This window comes from Hermetia illucens, chromosome 2, assembly GCF_905115235.1.
Source record: "Hermetia illucens chromosome 2, iHerIll2.2.curated.20191125, whole genome shotgun sequence".
Lineage (NCBI taxonomy): Eukaryota > Metazoa > Arthropoda > Insecta > Diptera > Stratiomyidae > Hermetia > Hermetia illucens.
The window spans coordinates 25,017,614-25,033,653 of record NC_051850.1 but is presented as its reverse complement, the minus strand read 5'-3'; the positions used below and the strand labels follow the sequence as shown (position 1 = coordinate 25,033,653).

Sequence of the window (16,040 nt, the reverse complement as noted above, 5' to 3'; positions counted from 1 at the left end):
ACGACCGGGAGCCCGGTTGCTCAATCCCAAAAGCCGCCGGTACTGAAATTTCGAGCTCGGACACCGTAATTTTCCTCCTTCTCTCGTCTTCTATAGTGGTTTTATGTTGTGGGTATCCTTCCCAAAGCCATTTTGATCCACGTACAAAAGATGAGCAAACACCAGTCATGCATAGTCAGAAAAGAAAAGTGCATGAACACATATTTACACATCAATAGGTATGCCCCAATTTGCCAGCTGGGGTCACGCCTGATGGGAGATCTAGCCACTTCTCACAGGTCTGTCTTTTTGTCACACCCGATTTATTCGGAAATGGCTGGACCGATTGTCACGAAAGTTGGTTAGAGCGTGTGGTCTGTGGATACCTTTACATATAGCAAGTGACGCCATTTTGTGTTAAGTTTCAGAGGATGGGGGCCGGCCCCCATACATGCGAATAGAGGGTTCAACATTTTTTCACTCATGTGGGCTATCAAATGAAAGAGATTAATTAGTACTTTTCGAAACTGGTCCATGCAACGTAGGAGACTAAGGGCTCGAAATATGAGGCTCAAAAAGTGTAGCAGGTCTCGCTCTCAGAACCTATCCAACCAAAAAATTTGAAAAAAATCATAGTAGTCTATCTAAACGAAATCTAAGACCCAAAAGACATTGAAAACGATGGAAAAATGCTGCCACCACCAAGCAAAGAAGAAACAGTCCCTGCAATCCACCGGCTTAAAAACCATAAGTCGGCAGGAGCCGATGGAATTACAACCGAATTAGTAAAATATAAAGGCGCTGAGTATCATCTATGAGATATTCATCGCTATCTAGGCCGGATAGCCCCACACACGTACAACATAATTGGCCCATACAAAAGAGGTTTCACTCCAGGCAAATCAGCAACAGATCAGATTTCCTCTTTGCGTCAAGCGATGGAAAAACTGGGGGAATATGGACATCAGTTGCACCATCTGTTCATCGACTATGATAGCACAGCCAGGGTAAAACTGTACACGGCTATGAGAGAATTCGGTATCCCGATGAAATTAATAAGACTGACTACGCTGACCCTAACCAATGTGTGAGGCCAGATAAAAGCAGCAAGATCACTCTCGAGACCATTCAACATCAACAACGGTCTAAGACAAGGGGATGCCCTATCATCCGTCCTGAAGAAAGTGATTAGCGATGCAGACGTAAATGCGCCAACTACTGGCCTACGCTGACAATATTAACATTATGGGAAGAACAACCCGAGATCATCATCCAGATTGAGCAGGTGGCACGAGGGGGGTTGCATACTAATGAAGGCAAGACGAAGCACAAACAATGTCAGCGCCAAAACAAAAGAACGAACAACATCGAATCGCACTGGTCAAACGGAAAGAATAAAGATAGGAGACTACAACTTTGAGACCGTTGAAAATTTCTCCTGTCTAGATTTGAAAAGCACAACCGATAACAGCTATGACGACAAAATCCGCATAAGGTTGTTGCGTGCCAATAGAGAACATTTCAGTTTGCAAAAACTGTTTCGCTCGAAACGGCTCACCATTGAGGCAAAACTTTTACTGTGCAAGACTATGATCTTGCCAGTCCTCATGTATTCCTCGGAGACTTAGCAAAAAAAATTGCAAACTTTTCGCTGCGTTCGAGATAAGAGTCCTTCGAAGAATTTTTGGCCCTGAGGATGAACGATTTTGTAGCCTACATAACGACGAAACCTATGAGTGATACCATGACAGTTTGGTTTTAGATAAAATCCGGCTCAACAGGTTACGGTGGGCGGGTCAATTAATCCGTATAGATAAGCACGATCCAGCCCAAAATATCGATAAGGGCAATATCTATGATAGAAAAAGAAGATCCTGCCTGAGATGGAGCGATGGCATAGGTCAGGACGCCAGGCAGCTTTTAAGGATACCGAATTGGTGAACCTCGACGCAGAAGCGAGGTGTCTGCAGTTCCTTATTAAGACATGCCTAGCTCGGATACCGGTTGTTGCCCCGTTGATGATGATGATGATAGCAGCGGTTAGAGGGGGTTACCCGGTGCTGCCCCGGAGGTTGTTTTATAAAATTTATCTCTAAATATGTAATATTCGTTCATGTATATGAAGACCAGTTTTCTATACAGTTTAGCCTTCTTCCTCCATTCGTATGAGTTTTGTTTGTCGGGATCCATTTCTCGGACAAATATACGGCTTCCTTCACCGGTACGCTTGGGAACATCTCCTTTACGTTGAGGAATACTAATACTTCATCACTTAGTATCCGGTCGGCCTCGTTGAGTATGGTAATGGCTTCTCTGCTGTTTCCCTCTGCCCGTTTTCCTATTTTAAGGCCTAGCCTTTTGAATTCTTCCAAGAGTCATTTCGCAATATTTTGATTCGGTGAATTCTTTGCTGCTATTATGTCTCTGATCGCGTTGTCTTCCTTATGTATTTTTGGAAGGCCCTTGATTTTAGGCAGAGATTGGTTAGGCATTCTCAGCTCGGCTGCTTTCTTAATAATGGGTTTGTATTCAGCTAGAGACTTTTCTACTCTTTTACCCGAGTCTGGCAGAGGGTCCTTCCTGATGTTGTGATACTTACCTTCTTCTAACTTTCTGTCATAAAACCTCATTATGTGCAGAAAACTCTCTTGTTGCCAAAAAACGCTACTGACAACAAACTCCAAATTGAAGGCCCAAAATAGCTCGGATATTCTTAAACCTTTTACAAGCCCAGGTGAATTTACTCTTTGAAAATAGAAAAAAAATATGTTCTACAAAAACAAGTCTATTTTGCCAATTCCAATCATAATAAATTAACTAAGCTAAGTTTAGAAAATTTAGTGAGCCTTCTTTTTCCAGGCAGCGTTAAGTCCGTATCCGTATCCGGCGTAAGCTGGAGCGGCGAAACCAGCAGAGTAGGTTGAGACAGCTGGGGCAACGTATCCGTGTCCGAAAGCTGGGGCAACAGTGGCGGTGACAGCTGGGGCAACGTAGGCAGACTTAACAACTGGAGCAGCAGCAATAGCTGGGGCAACAGCGGTGGCAACTGGAGCAGCGTATGAGACAGCTGGGGCAACAGCGGCGAAGGACTTTACAACTGGAGCAGCAGCAATAGCTGGAGCAGCGTATGAGATGGCTGGAGCAGCGTATGAGATGGCTGGAGCAACAGAGGCGGCAACTGGAGCGGAGTAGACTGACTTAACGATTGGGGCAGCGACAGCTGGGGCAGCATATGAAACAGCTGGAGCAACAGCGGCTACGGCTGGAGCAGCGGCATATGGGGTGGCGATGGCATGACCGTAAGCTGGGGCAGCATAGGCATGTCCAAGGGCTGGGGCAGCGAGGGCTCCGGCATAACCGTAACCAGCATAGCCAACAGCTGGGGCAACATAGCCGGCTGAAGCGGCACCGATGAAAGCAAGAGCCAAAACAACGAATTTCTGAAAATTGTAAAATAGTAAGTCCCAGTTTTCCCATAAATTCAGTTCATTGTAAATTTACCATTTTTGCTGCGTGTGTACTGTCTTCTGCAAAGGCAAAATCAAGAGTGCTTTCTGGTCCAATTTCATTTGTATTTATAGCGAATTAAGAGTGGAAGGTAAATGTCTTTTAGCTTAGTCTCTACACGCGAAGACGAGATTAACGCCTTCGATATTGAGATAAAAACATTATCCCAAGGTCAGTCATACCTAAATGGACCGGTTAATGAAATTTCGGCAAACTAAATTTAAATTAAACTAGATCTAAGAAAGTTACGCATCCAATTTTAGAATATCTTATCGACTTGGCAATGTAAACGGGGAGGATGTCTTCAAAATTTCGCTTAAGTAGAGTAATTGCTGTTGAATGAATGCAAATTTATAAGATAATTTGAGCTCCTTAATGATGTGGAAAATTTAAATTTTAATCAGGTTTTATCAGATTTGTGTCATTTTAGATCCAAAAAAGAGTATTTTTATTATTATTAAATATTACATAATATTTTCAATTGCGCAGCGAGTTCATCTGTCGTATCCTTCGTAATGCGTTATACCACCAAATGTGCTGAAAAGAAGTTCGAAAACCATATACTAGTTTTGCAAACATTTGGATCTCAAAGTAGTAGGGAGCTGACATTATTTATCGTAAAGGTAACAAGTAAGAATTCTAAACAACCACGATTTCATAGGTTACACTCCTGCACCCTTTATATAATTGGGCACGAGCCCTGGATTGCAGACCATGGCACAACATCCAGTTATGTCAATAGGAACCAATGAGATAGAGAATTACGTTTTCCTGGTTAACATTTGGTGTTCCATCGACACCTCATTCCGGGGCAGTGCTTATTAAAAGCATTCACCCAGTTGGACGTACTTCTGGCCAACCAAGGTGCGGTAAACGCTTATCGGCAAGGGGGATCTGGTTCAATTGCAGATCTGACGTTTGTCAACCCTGCGGTGGTATGTGATATATCCTAGCAAGTTAGCGTGGAACTCACCAGGCAATTACCTTTGAACTAAGGACGGAGCCACAGAAGCGGAGGGGGGGGGGGGAACCCGCACCCCGAAAGACGAATTCTAAAAGAACACGAGGATGGTCTGCAAAAGCGATAGATGAACAAACATTCATGGAGGTTTGTTTAGACCTGCCTAACAAAGCGGGCACCTCCACGGATAGAGCCCTTCATACCACACAAAGCATCTCTAAAGCATGTGACGCATCGATACCTGGGTGATGCACATTCCTTACAAGAAGACCCAATTATTGGTGGAATAGTGAACTTGCCAGCCTTCGATCGATTTGCCATACTTGCAATTCACAGAAGGAGTTGTATTAGCAAATATTGCATGGAGGTCACCCTGGATGTCAGGAATGCATTTAACACGGCCAATTAGAACCTTATACATAATTTTCTGGCGATGATTGGTGTTCCCACCTACCTCGCTACAATCGACGATAGCTACTTGCAAGAGCGGACACTCTGGCATAATACCGATGATAGATCCAAGGAATACATTGCCTCCGTGGGTGTCCCATAGGGCTCCGTACTGGGCCCGCAACTGTGGAACCTCAAGTATAATGATGTGCTTAATCTTCTGGTTCCGGAGGAGCCCATAGTGGTGGGTTACGCCGATGACAAGGCACTGGTTGTGGTTACAAAACATCTCGAAGATACTGAGTTGTACACAAGCGATGCAATCAGTGTTGTTAAGGCTTGGTTAGAGAGCGCTGGACTTATCACTAAGCGCCATAAGAGAAATTACGCCTGCATTAGAATTCGGAATCGTATCACTACTTCGAAGCAGACCATCAAATACTTGGAGGTGATGATAGACAGAAAACTCAATTTTATGCAGCACAGCGAGCATACTTGCGAAAAAGCATCCACCGCGAGTATGGCTCTGGCAAGAATGATACCCAACGTAAGTGGCCCGCGGTATACTTGTAGGCTGCTAATAGCCAGGGTGGTGAGTTCTATTTTGTTGTATGCAGTCCCAGTTTGGGGAAAAGCGCTTTTTTAAGCAATCCACATAAGCTGAGTACGGTCTACAGAAGATCAGCCTTAAGGGTATGTTCTACTTTCAGGACCGTATGAGATGATGCAACGTTCACCATCTCGGGAATAATGCCGGTTGACATCCTGGCAACCGAGATGATCAACATATATAACGTCAGGTCTATCACTCCTTTATCGCACGCAAAAAAGGTTGAACTGGAGAGATCCATAAGTAGATGGCAGCAGCGATAGGACCAGTCAGAAGAGGGTCGTTGGACTTATAGTTTGACTCCTTCCATTCCATCCCTTCCATCCGGGAATGACTGCAGAAAAAGCATGGGGAGATCAATTATAATCTCACCCAGTTTCTCATCGCCCATACCGCCAATACCTGTACAGGCTTGAATTGGATACGTCACCTAATTGTCCAAACTGCGACGTCCCCGGGATCCCAGGGTACTTGGGGCATGAATTCTTTCAATGCCCTAGATTTGTGGAAGAAGGGATGCACCTGGAAGAAACTCTAGGTGAAGTGCTATCACCAGAACGTTTTGTCCGGAGGATGGTAGTTTGCCAGGAGGATTTCGATGCAATCAATTCTATAATTTCAGCATAACAGAATAAACTGCGAAAAGCAGAAGAAGTGAGAACGGCATGGTTATGAACTTCGCGGGTAGACGGAAAGAGAACTAGCTAAAGTAAGCTAACTCCGCCCCATGATGTAATATCAAAAGATGGCTCCTCAGGATGAGGAGGAGTCGGAGGTGGTTTCAATGGGTAAAAATCTCACACTCTGGCATGCCCAGGGAAGAGTCTATTGAAGATTTGGACCTCCTTTAAAAAAAAGACAGACAGACAGTAAACCAATTTTAAGAAAATTTTACACAAAACCTTAAAAACTAGCTATTCTTCAGCCGGAAATATTATGCCATGTTGATACGTATTTTGGGAACTACTTTCTTCCTTTTTCAGATAGATATGTTACGTATGTCAGGAGCAAAGTACTGCCTTCTTCAGTAAATAAAGTATTGAAGAAGGGGGGAAGTGGGGACCTATACCTATGCTACATGGAATAAAAGTTTTGCATGAGGAAAACCTACATGTTTTTATTATAGGTTTCCTGTCTCATGAACACAATTATACCACATATTTAGTAACCACAATCAAAAGATAACACGTGTTTCAGAGTTCACATGCGATATCACATAGTGATCAACCACTGAGAAAAGTAGGCTGGGACACCATCGATAGATTTGCTGGACTTCTATTCTTACACAATCGTATGAGCCACCGGATACAACCAAGGTACCCTCATAGAGAATGGATGATGGATAGTATCTGTCCAAGAAAATAAAGACAGTTTCAAATAGCTATCTAACTTTAGCCCTATGAGTTGGGGCTTTAGATTATATTAAAAGCCTTCCCCGCTTGTTGCAAGAGGCGACTAAACCGGATAGAAATTTGTAAGCTAGCAACCTGCAAATTTTGAAACTTTATTACAATTGAAACGTCAACATACCTTCCGACAAGGACTGACCCCACCGCTACAACCATTAGCAATCGAAAACTGGCTATGATTATTTTCTGGAATATGCGCACTCCTCAGCACCGGTAGCGATGGTCCTTAAAATGCTCACTTACTCCAAGTTGAGCGGAAATTCCAACGATAAAAGCTTGACATTTTAGGCAGAAGCAAAGTAATATGGTGGGACTCTGGAGAGTACTTTTCCCCTCTTGCGACAATATGCTTTAGTACTCTGGAAAGCCAAGTGGTAGAAGATGTGAATAGGATGTCGGGTTGCTTCCGGCGGCTACGCAAAGTGCGCTCTCTTGACCTGGGAGCCCATTAAGAAGCATCACAATTGTACAGTACTATCCACCAACGTAGACTTCGGATATTGGGGAGAAGGATGCTTTCTAACAACAATTAAATGCAGTTTAGCGGAGGCTTCCTAAATGTGACATTGTGATCGGGATGGGTGATCTGAATGCCAAGGTGGCATGCTGGATCCGGCAACACCTCGCTCGGACATGCGATGAGGAAACACGGTCTAGGCGCACGAACGCAACGATAATGGTTGGAGGTTCGTGGATTTCTGCAACTTCCACTGTCTAGTCATTGGTGGCAAATTGTTCAGGTACAGAGCCTGCCATAAGGTCAGTTGACTTTTAACCGACCGACCGACCGACACTAAGTTCAGCTTCGACTAGTTGTATGACCTAGCCCGATAGTGGGAGAGCAATGTTGTTGATCCTATGGCAGATATGCTGAATAACGCGTTCGAGAATGTCAATAAGCATTGGGCTGCCATCAAACATACTCTTTTCTTGGGTGTTACACAGGTCGTCGGCTACGTCCCGGAAGGCACTATAAGACCTGACTGGCTGCGGAGTCGTGGAAGCGGATCGATGAACGAAAGGTGTTTGATGTACTACTGATCGATTCAAGTGATGGTGGACGTGCCGCACTCCAACTCCGGTACCGAGCGAAATTCCGAGAAGTTCAGCGTAGTGTACGTCGCGCCAAGAGAGAATTTGCTGTTGCGTTGGTCAGGGAGATGGCAGATGCCGCAAACCGCAATGATTTCAGGACTGTATATCGCATCATGAAAAAGCTTGAATGTAGGTTGGTTGTAAGGAGAGTTGAATTTGAGGTAACCGCGAGCGTTGGTGCGTTGGTATGGCTGACGCGCTGTACCTCCAAGGGGTGAAAGGCAACCATATATATAGGGTTGCATTTGCCGACAAGGCAGATGTTTCAAATTTACAACTGAGTAAATATAATACATTCAATCTCAGCATGAACGTTCGTAAAAGTTAGATGAATTACTAAGGCTAGTCCTCCATGTAAATAGACCATGCTATCTTCTAAAAACTGCAACTGTATTCTATGACCCACTTACAACATGAAACTAATACTGAACCAGAATCAGTATCCTGAGCAACCTGAATAGTTGCTCTCCTCCGCGCGAAGGTTACGATATAAGCTTTATTTAAAGTAATTCCTTCTGCAATTTAGATACAGGCATTAATAGATGAGTCCCTATTCCTGTTACTTTTCTTATATGTGTAGCCGGTGGGGTGGAATTAGGTGAGGTGAGGTGACTTTCACTTAGTCATATTGAAGGCCTTGTAAGCTAAGTGGAAATAGGTCCTTGATTTATAATTTTTCATCCCCGCTCCGTTACTTCATAAACAATTCCAAACATTTAGCTAATATCTCAAAGCACGTAATCGGTACCTTTCATCCGATGTCCGATGTCCATGCTGGAGAAAATGTTAAACCCGTTTGTATGTATGCATGATATGTAGTACCATTTATCGCATTCATGGGGGTTCGCATTTTCAACATCCTCACTGAATTTGATACCAATATGTTTCTGGATAGAATTATATGTGACCCACAGATAGATATATATACGGCTAGAGGCCAACAAAGCATCAGAGCTCAAAGAATACTAAACCTAGTTTAGTTTGATGGCGGGAGTCGCAGATCCTAGCACTCAGGACATTGTTAGGCCCACTGTGCTATACCAGTAAATTGCCTATTCAATGACCTTCCGCCTACAGCGTTCCAGGCTTTAGCGAATCTGAGAAAATTCTCCAGAGGCAGAGAGTGTGAAGATTCTTCATTGGAAAAAACATTACCGCGTCCCGTAAAAATTCCTACTAGGGTTTTCATGTCCCACTTCTAGTTGACAACAAAAGTACCGCTCTGGCGACCCCAGGCTCTTTCACAAGGATTTTCACTTGTCGGCAAGAGTTCAAATTTCTCCACTCGGCTGCGTGAATCCTTGCAATTTAATCCTTCAGAGTAGACTTGTCAGTGGATGGCCGGATTTCAAATCTGATTCTGGCCCCACCATTGTGGATCCAAACCCACGGAGAGCCAGTCTGTCAGCCTCCCCATTACCGATGTGCCGATGTTTGAGTGCCCCGGCATCCACATCAGGAATGTTTCGTTCAGTCGGCCAAATCTCAGTAGCATCTGGTGACATGCTGTTTAGTGATGATAATGCCGCCTGACTGTCGGAACAGTTTCGAATGGTGCGACCCCTCCATTTTTGTCGTGTCCGAGAGTCGGGCCAGTTCCATAACCAGATTCCCCCTTCCGCCGGATCCGGTCTCCATGACTGACCCGTCCGTGAAAATTATTAAATCAATTATCTGAAAAGACTCATGGCCATTTATCGACCATTCCTCTCGTTTGGTGATTGCGACAGTGTATATCCTTTCAATGTCAGATACTGTTTCCGTAAACTCGCCGGTAATTATTACTTCTAGTTCGTCCGCAAATGCTTGCGCGAAGACTTGTTTGCCCTCCAGGAGCCACACCACGGTATCCATTGCCAGGAGCCATAAAAGCGGAGAGAGGCCCTCTCTCTGTGGGCAGCCCCGGAGACATCTTGCCTCAATAGACTCCTGGCCAACCAATATGTGGATTTTTCTCCACTCTAGCATGTAAAGGATCCAACTGATTAACAGCGGCCCGCTTCCATGCTGTCTTGCCGCATCACAAATTTCCGCGTTAGACTCATCCGTCGGAAGCTTTTTGTGCCCATGTTGGTGGGTTTCCCTGGTTTGGGAATAAACATTACCCTCACATCACGCCAGTTATTTGGAATATAAGCGTGTGCTAGTCATGCGCGATATATATTCCGAATATATAGACACAGGGCATCCATTCCCTCTATTACTAGCGCAGGAATAATGCCGTCCGGACCTGCAGACTCGTATCTATGGAACAAGCTAAATGCCGAGATTTGATTTTGGATGCTGCCTGGGAAGTGCACTTAAAGTAAATGGTTTGCCGTTTCTTCATTGCTTTCTGTGTACCTTCCGTTCTATAAACGTAAATAATCCAGTTTCTAGTTAAGGTTAAACAAGAATCCGCTTCAGCTTTGAGGTTGCCTTAAGATGGCAAGTCTCGCAAAAGCGTTTCCATGATGATTATTTAGCCGATCTTTTGCTCTTGGAGTCGACTGTGCCTTTTTATAGCAATTTCAGCCTGCGGCTGAATCACACTTCAGAGCACGATTGGGGAGCGTCCTTGTCGTTCTCCTCTGTTTTGCCAAATCCGAGTTCCACCATCGGGTTTTAGCCTTCTTTGGCGCTTTCTTCGAAAGCTTCTCTCATGCTAATTGTGATCATCTGGAATGTCTTCTCAATTTCAACAATGGATTTGAAGCGATTCTTAGGGATCGTGACTCGGGCGCTCAGTTCTATTTTATACTTTGCCCAATCTGTGGCTCAGTGGCTGAGTGGCTCATGCCCGCTGTTAATACCTGTTTAGAAGATGGCAACCTTTCGAGCCAGAGGAAGAAATAGATGGTTGTGCTGCTACGATAGAGTAACAAACCGCCTGGTAGGCTATAATCGTACCGACTCATTTGTTTGTTAGACTTAATCAAGAAGAAAGCAGCACACTATATGAATTATATACTCCTCTAATCGTAGAGAAAGCAGGAGGCACATGCGGAACAAGCGGTTTTTCGCCACCAATCGCAGTGATCCATCCGGCTGTGAAAGCAACTCCTGATATAACGATGGTATGATTAAGTAGACAATACGCCGGAGAGAGAAAGAAAAGAACGGTACGAAGAAAGGAGAAAGTAGACGGAAGATAGGTAGAGAAGAAGAGAGGGGGAAAGGAGGAGAGGAAGAGAGGAGGAGAGGAGGAGAGGAGGAGAGGAGGAGAGGAGGAGAGGAGGAGAGGAGGAGAGGAGGAGAGGAGGAGAGGAGGAGAGGAGGAGAGGAGGAGAGGAGGAGAGGAGGAGAGGAGGAGAGGAGGAGAGGAGGAGAGGAGGAGAGGAGGAGAGGAGGAGAGGAGGAGAGGAGGAGAGGAGGAGAGGAGGAGAGGAGGAGAGGAGGAGAGGAGGAGAGGAGGAGAGGAGGAGAGGAGGAGAGGAGGAGAGGAGGAGAAGAGGAGAGGAGGAGAGGAGGAGAGGAGGAGAAGAGGAGAGGAGGAGAGGAGGAGAGGAGAGGAGGAGAGGAGGAGAGGAGGAGAGGAGGAGAGGAGGAGAGGAGGAGAGGAGGAGAGGAGGAGGGAGGAGAGGAGGAGAGGAGGAGAGGAGGAGAGGAGGAGAGGAGGAGAGGAGGAGAGGAGGAGAGGAGGAGAGGAGGAGAGGAGGAGAGGAGGAGAGGAGGAGAGGAGGAGAGGAGGAGAGGAGGAGAGGAGGAGAGGAGGAGAGGAGGAGAGGAGGAGAGGAGGAGAGGAGGAGAGGAGGAGAGGAGGAGAGGAGGAGAGGAGGAGAGGAGGAGAGGAGGAGAGGAGGAGAGGAGGAGAGGAGGAGAGGAGGAGAGGAGGAGAGGAGGAGAGGAGGAGAGGAGGAGAGGAGGAGAGGAGGAGAGGAGGAGAGGAGGAGAGGAGGAGAGGAGGAGAGGAGGAGAGGAGGAGAGGAGGAGAGGAGGAGAGGAGGAGAGGAGGAGAGGAGGAGAGGAGGAGAGGAGGAGGGGAGGAGAGGAGGAGAGGAGGAGAGGAGGAGAGGAGGAGAGGCGGAGAGGAGGAGAGGCGGAGAGGAGGAGAGGAGGAGGGGAGGAGAAGAGGAGAGGAGGAGAGGACAAGAGGAGAGGAGAGGGCGAGAACTTAGGGGTATTTACTACATCAGAGCAAAGTTCTTAATAATATAATATTATACTACATACTCTATTCTGACCAGATATTAAGCTAGGTATATCCAGAAGATAGCCTCCAGGCTGAGGCAGATAATATCCGTTATATTTCACAACTACAAACTGTTGCATAATTTACAATAGATAAGCGGAATTCCGTGCCACCATCACGACTTCTACGTTTGCCATTGTGCCATTTTTGCTAAGAGTTTTAGGACGGTTTGATAGCAAAACCTTTTTCGATAAGCTGGTCTTTAGACTGTATCCACAAGCTCCACTAAAATTCAGTCTGAACCATTCAGTGAATAAGGAAGACGGTATTCAAGCCTTTTTATTACTCCCCAAATGATTGACTTTTTGGTCTTCGCATTTTGCAGTTACAGCTTCCTAAAAATAAATGTCCGGACCCATAGACGGTTCCAACAAAACTCTTTCTCATCGACTTTCACTACCTACTTCTCACAGTAAAAGAGAAAGCCAGCAATTAGACGGATATAGAGAGCTAATTTGGTCAAGAAAACAATTTGTGTAAGTGGAAGTGTCCTAATTGAAAGTTCGCCTGTAGATAAATAGAGTAAGAAATTCTGAAGGGTAGACATTATTTTACAGACAAGACTTCAAAGTGAGATAACAAGGGTGCTTCATATCAGAGAAGACAGACAGTGTACGTATCCGTCTCAATGAACCCTCTTCTAATGAGAATAGAAATAAAAAGAAAAAACAAGCCAAAAAGTATCGGATAAGGCGAGGTGAACTGGGGGAAGGAAAACTCAACATTTGACTGAACTCGTCTATTTTGCCAAATCCAATCGTTGTTTTTTTATCAACTACATCCCACTAAGTAAATATTTAGTGAGCAGCCTTCTTCTTCCAGGCGTCGATTCCGTAACCGTATCCAGCATTGTATCCGTATCCGTATCCAGCATAGACTGGGGCGGCGGCGTAACCGGCAGAGTAGGTTGAGACAGCTGGGGCAACGTATCCGTGTCCGAAAGCTGGGGCAACAGCGGCGGTAAGAGCTGGAGCAACGTAGGCAGACTTAACGACTGGAGCAGCAATAGCTGGGGTAGCAACAGCGGTGGCAATTGGAGCAGCGTATGAGACAGCTGGGGCAACAGCAGCAACAGCTGGAGCAGAGTAGACTGACTTAACGATTGGAGCAGCGACAGCTGGGGCAGCATATGAAACAGCTGGAGCAACAGCGGCTACGGCTGGGGCAGCAGCATATGGGGTGGCGATGGCATGGCCGAGAGCTGGGGTGGCAATAGCTCCATTGTAGCCATAGCCGGTGTAACCGGTATAGCCGGTGTAACCAGCATAGCCGACAGCTGGGGCGACGAATCCGGCCGAAGCGGCACCAATGAAAGCAAGAGCCAAAACTAAGAATTTCTGGAAATAAAGATTAGAACATCAAAAATTTTTTATATTTTACACAGTTCAGATAGGAAAATTTACCATTTTGCTGCGGTTAGTCTGTCTTCTGCAAAGGCAAAATCGAGTGTGCTGATCTAGAATAAAATGTTTGTATTTATACTAAAATGGAGTTGTACGTTATGAGCTACAAAATTTTGGCACAAGGGAAAACAAATCAAGATACAAAGCTAATCCATAAAATGTAAATAAGGCCTATAGAAATTTGCTGTTATGAACTACATAATTTGGTTTTGCTTAAATTACACTAAAAATTATGCATGAGATCATATCTCTCTGGATATCGTCTGATTTTTGTATACTAATGCATAGATAAAGGCAAATAAGGCTCAGTATTAGCATTCAGATATTCCCTATTGAGTAAAACTAGATTAAAATGGGATGTTACGTCTTTCCAAAAGAATAAGAAATCAGTTTGCATATCATTTCATGAAAAGTTACTTAATCACGCATAGGCAAAGATAATTAACCAGATTAGATTAGTATTCAAAAAAATTGTGTCTGGGTAGAAATCGGTTTGCATTTTTATTATTACGAGGCCTTACAGAAGGAAGTTATGGTATATCTACCAAAAGAATTTCTCGAAGACGGCATTAATTTTTGAAGACATGCTTATATTAGTGTATTTGCGCAAAAGTGTCCATTTTGCATACCAATAAGCCACCAAGTCCACACTTCGGCTCCTTAATATTATTTCAGAAAAGCTTTTGTACAGGAAGGAATTGAAACCACTTAACAAGAAGCCTCGACAATTGAAGTCGAGAAGCTGCAATATTGATTACTAGAGCCCAATTTTTCACAAAGTACCCTCATATATGTTATCCAGGAAGTCGCCCCAACTACATTTCCTGTCGAAGATGACAAGCTAATCATGTAAGAAAATACGGCTCAGAAGATAATCACCATCATTAGCTGAGGGCTAATTGGAAGGCCGCTTTCCTTTTTGCCAGCACAATGTCATCCATCATACAATGGTTGAAAATTTCCGAGAGTCTGGGGGATGGTTTTCAGCTGTTGACTAATTTTGATTATTGTACAGATTAGAAATCAAAAACAAGAGTTAAAGACGGCCTAACGGTTTCATGTACCGTAGAAGTAACTTGTCAGATACCACCCCATCATTACTCTCTGAGCAGTGTAACAAAAGTGGTTCGCATGTGTCAAACGCTCCTTTTCATAATTCTCAAAACATACTTCAACCCAGTGCCTGGCCAGAACTACAATAGTTGTTTAGTGATTGAGGGATCCGAGGTTCGCATCCATTTGATGTCGGATTATTTTTGATCACTTAGGTGTTAAATTGCAAAAGAAGGACCCGTTGACTAAAGTGTTGAAGGCAAGTTGCTCTCCATTTGGTCCCGTCAGACATCAAATGGATTTAGGATCCTTCAATCCTTAAATAAAGATAGGACATGCAAAAAATTGACAAATTTCTAAATATTTCTGTTGCTGTAGCTTACACGGGACATTCATTTCGTTAGTTATATTCCAATAAAAAGGTGTTCAGATATCGCTAATTTTTCAACCTCGATTTTTTAAAACGTTAACCATTACGATATCTCCAACCTTTCAGCAAAAACACTCATCCAAGTCAAAGTTCCTGGAGCACTGGTTCACAAACATTAGTTTTACTTAAAAAGAAGGTAACTAGCGTGGTTATGACCTTCGCTTATTAAAATTTTTTTGAAGGATTTGGGCATTCAACAGCCAAATAGGTTCAAATAATTACGGATTCCAAGGAGAAACTTTCGTTTCCAATATACAAGCCTACTCGTATACTGCTCTGTTTCGTCTCCTTCTAACTTACTGGTAGGCTTGTTTACTTACGTCTTATTCATCATTTCTAATGACCTTTTTCTTGTACTAGCCCTGTCCCCTGCGTTTTTTTATCCTCATTAATTTCTACGTGAACTCGATGTTTCAAGCTCCACCGGCTCTTCCTGACTTTATTTTGTGCTCTCCTTATTTTTTAGGCAATATATAGTTAAATCCTATTCTGGAAGTGGATTACGAATGGTGTGAACCGTCTCGTTCAGGGAGGGGCATGCTGGGTATCGCAACTTTTGTAGAAAACTGCTCCTCCATCCTTATTAAAGAGCCAAGCGATCTGTCTTCTTTGGAAAAGTTGCTCACACAGGAGATGCAGCAGGACCAAAACTGCAAGTCAGTCTATTCTCAGTCGAGTTCGAGGTGCTGTCGCACTCAAGACAGTTGCCCTCCTTCGGAATCTTAATGATCATCCCCTTCTTTTCCTCTCTGGGATAGATTTCAGATTTCCAGCATTTACAAATGGCGGACAGACCATCAAGCCATTTAAGTGCGTTGATGGCATTGGTAGGTAGGTAGGGTAGGTATCAATGGCCGCTCCGAGGAGCTCAATTAGTGACGTGTTGCGCCGTTTTGATGCCACAAACTCCTAAGACCGTGACCGCCGTTATGGGAGCAGCGAGGCAGAGTCTAACCGGCTCGTATCTTCAGAGCCAGCATTGAAGAAAGAAAGCAGCTCTCCCACCCTGCAGCTAGAAATCTCTCTGATGTC

General features: G+C 44.5%; 1 protein-coding gene and 1 pseudogene across 1 annotated transcript in view; one reads left to right on the top strand and one right to left on the bottom strand.

Annotated features, from left to right (window-relative positions):
* LOC119647717 (calphotin-like) overlaps positions 1–13,588 on the bottom strand; it is a 28,484-nt gene extending 14,896 nt beyond the window's left edge. Inside the window, exons 1-3 of the mRNA XM_038048810.1 lie at positions 13,526–13,588; positions 13,244–13,459; positions 2,820–3,224 (exon numbers count right to left, since the gene is read on the bottom strand). Coding sequence (XP_037904738.1) covers positions 2,820–3,224; positions 13,244–13,459; positions 13,526–13,528 — 624 coding nt within the window. The 5' untranslated portion in view covers positions 13,529–13,588. The remainder of the gene's footprint in view (positions 1–2,819; positions 3,225–13,243; positions 13,460–13,525) is intronic.
* A 20-nt stretch (positions 13,589–13,608) lies between these two features.
* LOC119647712 overlaps positions 13,609–16,040 on the top strand; it is a 28,192-nt pseudogene continuing 25,760 nt past the window's right edge.